This window comes from Phyllobates terribilis, unplaced genomic scaffold (genome assembly GCF_046119375.1).
Source record: "Phyllobates terribilis strain yellow unplaced genomic scaffold, ASM4611937v1 Scaffold_5410__1_contigs__length_51891, whole genome shotgun sequence".
NCBI classification, from domain to species: domain Eukaryota; kingdom Metazoa; phylum Chordata; class Amphibia; order Anura; family Dendrobatidae; genus Phyllobates; species Phyllobates terribilis.
The window spans coordinates 42,985-50,584 of NW_027368157.1; the positions used below are offsets into that span (position 1 = coordinate 42,985).

The following is a 7,600-nucleotide window of genomic DNA, read 5'->3' on the forward strand; positions in this document are numbered from 1 at the left end:
ATGAATTAAGCACGAGATCAGTACGATGAGCAGCCCTTCGGATTTCGATTCATCGTTTGATTCCACTACTAAATCTTTCAATTCTGCAATAGTAGGTATTTATCATATTCATATATATACAGTTATTAAGTATATAAGCTTAACTCGGTAATCATTTCAGGTTTCATCATATCTTGCATATACGTAATTATTCATAGTTTTAATTTGTTGATTGGATTAGTTTCTGCTGTGGTTGGTACAATCGGGACAATCGCTATAGTGATCGCAATCATCTACTGCTTGCAGAAGGCTGCTAAATCAGCTCCAACCTATGCACAATTCACCATCGGAACCCAGCCAAACAACAACCAGAATAGAGCTAACGTCTACTCCGATAACCCGAACTTTGCGGTGTTGACCAACTCTAAATTGATGATGGAAGCTGCGACAATGGAGAAATTCCTAAGCGATATGGCAAAGGAAAAGCCCCTCCGGTTCTCCTCCGAACAACTGAAACACTTTACCAACAACTTCTCCACCCAACTCGGGTCCGGTGGTTTCGGGGTGGTCTACAAAGGAGCATTCCCCAACGGCGTCCACATAGCCGTCAAAGTACTAAAAAACAACCTAGGAAAGCGGGTAGAGGAACAGTTCATGGCGGAGGTTGCCACCATGGGCCGCACCTACCACATCAACCTGGTCCGACTCTACGGCTTCTGCTTCGACTCAACACTACAAGCCCTCGTCTACGAATTCATGGAGAATGGCTCTCTAGACGGCCTACTATTTCAACAAAACCCTAAGAATATAGACTGGGGGATCGCACTGGGTACTGCAAAGGGGATAGCTTACTTGCACGAGGAGTGTCAGCAAAGGATCATACATTACGATATAAAGCCAGGGAACGTCCTCCTAGATTCCAACTTCAACCCGAAGGTGGCCGACTTCGGGCTAGCAAGGCTTTGTAGCCGAGATGACACCCACGTGGAGCTTTCAGGGATAAAAGGGACGCCTGGGTACGCGGCTCCTGAAGTGTGGATGCCGTACCCAGTGACCCACAAGTGTGACGTGTACAGCTTTGGGATGTTGCTGCTGGAGATGGTGGGGCGGAGGAGGAACAGAGTGGGAGGGGATTTGAGCGGGACGAGCAAGGAGTGGCTTCCTAGGTGGGTTTACGAAAAGGTGGAGGGGAAGGCGGTGGTGGAGATGATGGAGGAGTTGGGGGTCGAGGAGGCATCCAGGGATAACGCAGAGAGGGCAGCGTTGGTGGCCTTGTGGTGTGTCCAGTACCTCCCGACCGCAAGGCCAAACATGAGTGATGTTGTGAGGATGTTAGAGGGATCGGTTCAGATCCCCACTCCGCCTAATCCGTTTGCTCACTTGGTCGAGGACGGTGGTGGAATAGACGGGACAAGTTCTTCTACTTGGGGTTGGGGAGGGACTACTTCTACATCTGCTAGCAATCGTACTTATCCTTTTAGTTTGGAGCGTAGAATCGATATAGTAGATAATGCTACATTCTGATATATGTGTTTCAATAATAAATTGTTAATTGTAATTATTTTTTACCTTATGTACAATGTCTTGTAATCTTATAGTGTCTCTAGATACAAATACATATTATTTTAGGGTAATTTTGTTGAAACAAATACATGTTATTTTACCAATTTTTTCTTATTTTACCATTGTCCTATGCAATTATTACATTAAAGCTAATTTATTTACCGAGATATTGTTTTTTACATTTTCAATGACACTTTAATAGAGTTACTTATTTACATAAAATTTTACCTTAGTTTATGTGTAATTTTATCTAATGACAAGTACTTGTATCCGAATGGACTATATATATTAGCAATACAATATGGCAAATCCAAGTTTGGTATTATTCTCTCGTTATCTTCTCACATGATATCAGTTTCTCTCTAAATTTATAAAATCTTCTCAATGATCCTCGCTCCCTCATCTCCACCACACCTTCCGCAAATTACAATTCCATTCCAACACAGAATCTCACTACACCGAGACTTCCGACCCCTAACCCCACCGCTGAAAACTCTTCCTCTTCCTCTTCTCGTACGGCCTAGTCCATCACTCTTAACCCGGAGCTCCATGTCTCCTCCATAAAACATGTCCCAAGTTATACCTTCTCCCTCACATCAATAGTAGCCAACTTCACCATTTGGTATCACTTTTTTATGGTTACTCTCGGCAAGTTCACCCTTCTCTCTCACATCGATGATACCTCACTATCCATAAACGACCATCGGGTCCTTTTGGATTATACTATCCTTTCATGGCTATACATAGACTTGAAAAAATAAATCTGACCTACGATCCCGACCCGACCCGACCCGACCCATTTCTGAGTAATACAAACCCAACCAATTTAACATGAAACCCCTTTCTAACCCGATCCGGTGACTCGAGAAATTCTGGGTAGTAAATTGGTCAGGTCAAGAGTAAGAACCTTCATATACATGAAAATAGTTAAAAAATCATTTATATTTATATTTATATTTATATTTATATTTATATTTATATTTATATTTATATTTATATTTATATTTATATTTATATTTATATTTATATTTATATTTATATTTATATTTATAAATTTAGGTTCTAGTAAAACAGTCCCTTCTAGTAAAACAGTACTACTATTCTATAGCGTTAGATTAGAGAAAAATATACGGTTAAGATTAAATCAAAGGAGAAAATCTAGGGAAGGGAAAAAAAGATTTAAAAATGAAAAATAAAACTAGTTTATATTGATTACGATTTTATCTTTTTCAAAAACGGTATCATGAGAATTCATTAAATATTTTTTCCGGTTCATCATACAAGAGTTTATTCGTTTCACGATTACGATTTTTTCAATATCCATATTGGTGCGTTTTTTCAATTATCATACAGTTTTCGGAATTTGTTGTAAAATTTTCGCGATACAATACCTGTTTTTCCCAAATTGTTGTCAAACTTTCTCGTTCTGTTTTTCGCAATTTCCTTGTTACGAATAAATCAATTTCAAGTTTGCAAATTCTTTTTTCACGAATTTGAGTAATGATTTTCGAGATTTGAGTATTGATTTTCGATATTTGAGTACTGATTTTCGGTTGTGTTTTTCCCATAAATCAGCTGCGAATGAATAAGTCTGATCATGAAAAACAATTTGGGATCATGAAAAACACGTCTTAGAGTGCGAAAAATACATATTAGAACGTGAAAAAAATAGTTCCTATAATTGATCGACTCTTTTAGATTGTGAACAACGAATCTTAGATAGTGAAAAATAAGTTTTAGATTGTGAAAAACGAGTTTCGAATCGTGAAAAACAAGCATGATCAACAAGTTTTAGAGTGTGAACAACAAATCTTAGATCACGAAAAACAAGTTGTTTTTTGTGATTTGAGTTCTGATTTTGGGTAATGTTTTTCGTGTTTTTGAGTTATGATTTTCTTGATTTCTATGCTATGAATAACCCAATTTCAATGTGTGTGAATTATGTTTTTCACGAATTTTGAATAAAGATTTTCGTGATTTAAGTACTGATTTCCAATTGTGGTTTTCCTAAAGTGTTCCGCTTATACTTCAGCCTTCTCCTCTCCTCCGTTGCACAATCGTAATTGATTCCCAAGTCACAAATTCATTACCATCACTAATGTAGCCACCAATTCGAATACCACCATCACCACCTCAATCCTATCCTCCTTTAGATTCGATGTCATCACATATTCAATACCGTCTTTAATGCTGCCACCAAATCGATATCCACTATCACCACCTCAATCCTCTCCTCATGAACATCAGTTATTTCACGGGGAAGCCATTTCATTCTGGTGAAGCACATATATCAAATTACAAATTCAACGAATTGATCTACTGCTAAATAATGTATAAATGAACACAACTCACAAAGTAAATCATAGCCTTACACTAATCAAAATTCAGAAATTTGGATCCGAAAAAATCAAAGGGAACACAAGAATATCAACAGGGACGAATACTTACAGTTCTCCTTACAATATCAAATTTGATTGAACATATCAAAATTGAAACATCAGCGGATTCAAACATCAGTGAAATATTTACTGATATCAACAGGGAAGAATAAACTCTTGTACTTACAGTTCTCCGAAAAATCAACGGGATCACAAGAATATCAACAGGGACGATATCAGTAAATAATTCAAACATCAGTGGATTCAAACATCAACACAGTAGTACTTACAGTTCTCCTTACAATATCAAATTTGATTGAACAAGGTAGCAATATTGAATGAACAAGACATGATCTTTAATTTGATGCAAATCTCAAACTAGAAATCCGATTAGTTCAAAATTGTGGATCAAATTTAAAACAACTTGCCTTTAGATTAATTCGGGAAGCAGAGGGCTAATTGGGAGTTTAGCATAACAAATTTTCACTTGGTAGAGGTCGGAAATCCGTTGTTGTGCTTGAGAGAGACCTAGGGGAAAAGGGGCGTGGATTCGATGCAACAATGACGTCATCCATAGAAAAGCATGGCGTGACAAGCGACGGAGCCTGTCGAAAGAGGAGGCAATGGTGAGAGAACACGGTGGCTTCGGATGATGGAGTCGACGACAGACGAGAGAGATGATGGTAACTTTGGAGAATAGAGCGGACGAGAGAGATGATGTTAAGAGAATAAACCAATTTACGCATATGAAGATCTAGAGTATAAAGAAATAGATAGGTGCTAAAAATCCTAAATCCCTATAAAAAAAGGAATTTGTTTAATTCACAGTATTTTAATTTACACTATCATTTGAAGTTTTTATTCTTTAATCTGGACCATGTGATTCACTCTAATCTAACGTCTTAGAATAATACTACCTTTTTACTGTAAAAGAGTGTTTTACTGGAACCTAAATCTATATTTATATTTATATTTATATTTATATTTATATTTATATTTATATTTATATTTATATTTATATTTATAGATTCAGGTAAAACAATAGCACTAATCTAGAGCATTAGATTAGACTAAATTAAACGGTTGAGATTAATTAAAACAATACCAAGTTAAAATAAAAAAATAAATTTTTTTAACATAGAATCTTGGATTTAATCCTTGCCCACACACGCTTTTATCTCTTCAATTTCCCTATGGTCTCTCTCTATTTTCACAAATCCTCAAAATCCCCTCCATTCTTCTTGCTCGTCGTACCCAGAACACCTCAATTCCGACTGCAATTCTGCTCCTGCTCACCTCCTTTCCCCGCCGTCCCCAGAACCTCTAATTCTGACTGCACTCCTTCATGCCTCCTTTCTTCGTCGCTCCCCCTCCAACCGGGACCATCTTGCACTCCTGTACGCCAAATTCGACCCCCGCCTTCAATTCGCTCCCTCCGACCGGCGACGTTTTGATCTGGGTATCTGTACGCTGAATTCGACCCCCGCTCACCTTCAATTCCTTCCCTCCGACTGGTGGCGTTCTACTGTGGATCTCTTTACGCTGAATTCGACCCCGCCCCATTATTCATTCGCCCCCTGCTCGCCTTTCGATTTGGTCCCTCTCTTTCTCGCCTTTCGATTTGGTCCCTCTCTTTCTAGTGAAGAAGATGGCGGCGTGGACGGCGGTGGCTCGGCAAGCCAGACAACTCTCATGGCAAACCTCTTTGAAGATTGCCAATGCTAATCCTCAACTTTTCAGTATTGTTCATCGGCGCGGCCTCGCTGGCGGCGGTAAATTGATTCTCCGATCTCTAACTTGCAAAGGATTCATTAATCTGTATGAAATTATTCTGATTTTTCCTACGGTTGATCACATTTTTGCATGCGAAAGATTCTTATTTGGTTGGACAGTGCGTTGATTAAGTTCTCAAATCCGCCTAATTGTCGCCAGATATAGCGGACAATTTCCCGGATTAACTAGTTTTTGATCGTCTACTGAAACTTGCTATCCGGTTGGGCAGAATGATACATTTTCAAATGGAGTTCAAGTTTTTGATTTTGGTTTTGATGCCTGATTAATTTGAATTGCAAATTACAAAGCTTTATAAGTTGATGGACTCATTCATGGCTTTCACTATTTTTTCACTGTCTAATGTTTAGTGTTTTTACCTGTATTGCAGATCACCATGGACCTCCAAATGTGAACTGCTGGACTGATCCAATGAGCCCATATAAGTGGAAAGAAGAGCATGTAAGTAATATGGTTCGTCAATGACTGTGTGCAAGATTAGATAATGCAAGAAACCATGTTTGAACAAATACAAAATGGTGGTTTTCAACAGAGCTCATTAATTTTTCTTGGTTAGACATTTCTGTTAGATGTCTTGAATGTACAAGTAAATTTGATCAGGACATTCATGGAACCGATGTTATAATTTTTGTGACAGTTTGTCATTGTTTCTCTATCTGGATGGGGCTTGCTCATCTATAGTGGCTACAAGTTCTTCACAGGAGGCAATAAAGATATAAAGGAACGTTTATAATGATATTGTAACTAAGATTAGTTGTTTTTCACAATCTTAAACTCGTTTTTTACAGTCTGAATTTTTTTTTTCATGATCTAAGATTAGTTGTTCACAATCTAAAACTTTTTAATCATACTTGTTTTTCACGATCCGAAACTTGTTTTTCACAATCTGAAACTTATTTTTCACTATCTAAGATCGTTGTTCACAATCTAAAAGACCCGAAAATTATAGGAACTATTTTTTCACCCTCTAAGACATATTTTTCACGCTCTAAGATGTGTTTTCACGATCCCAAATTGTTTTTCATGATCAGATTTATTCATTTGTAGATTCATTTGGGGCTGATTTTTGGGAAAAAAACACAACCGAAAATCAGTACTGAAATCTCGAAAATCATTACTCAAATTCGCAATTTTTTTTTGCAAACATTGAAATTGAGTTCTTCGTAACAGAGAAATCGCGAAAAACAGGACGACAAAGTTTGAAAGCTCTGGGAAAAACAGGCATTGTATCGCGAAAAACATACAACAAACTACGAAAACTGTATAATAACTGAAAAAACGCACCTATATGGATCTTGAAAAATTCGTAATCACGAAATGAATAAACTCTCGAATGATGAACTGGAAAAAATATTTAATGAATTCTCAGGAGATCGTTTTTTAAAAAGATAAAATCGCAATCAATTAAAACAGTTTTATTTTTCATTTTTTTTATTTTTTCCCTTCCCTAGATTCTCTCCTTTGTTTTTTAATTAATTTTCTTTTTATCAACCTAATTTTTTCAATCAAATCCAACCCATCCATTCTCTTGAATCTAATGGTCCAGATTAGTACTACCGTTTTACCACAAAAACCGTTTTACCGGAATCCACCTCTATATTTATATTTATATTTATATTTATATTTATATTTATATTTATATTTATATTTATATTTATATTTATATTTATATTTATATTTATATTTATATTTATATTTATATTTATATTTATATTTATATTTATATTTTTATATTTATATTTAAAAATTAATATTTTAATTATAACTTTTAAATAATTGCTAAAAACAAGGAAAAAATTGCATAAGTCGACCTGCTGCCCCAACCAACCATAAAAAACCGCATGATCTGACCCGTTATAACCCAGTAAATTTTACACATGAAATGATCC

General features: G+C 36.4%; 1 protein-coding gene across 1 annotated transcript; it reads left to right on the forward strand.

Moving 5' to 3' along the window:
- Nucleotides 1-429: 429 nt before the first annotated feature.
- On the forward strand, nucleotides 430-1,503 carry LOC141250145 (uncharacterized). Its single transcript, XM_073669879.1, has one exon. It carries the CDS (start codon nucleotides 430-432, stop codon nucleotides 1,501-1,503), a length of 1,074 nt encoding a protein of 357 aa, XP_073525980.1.
- The last annotated feature ends 6,097 nt before the right edge of the window (nucleotides 1,504-7,600 follow it).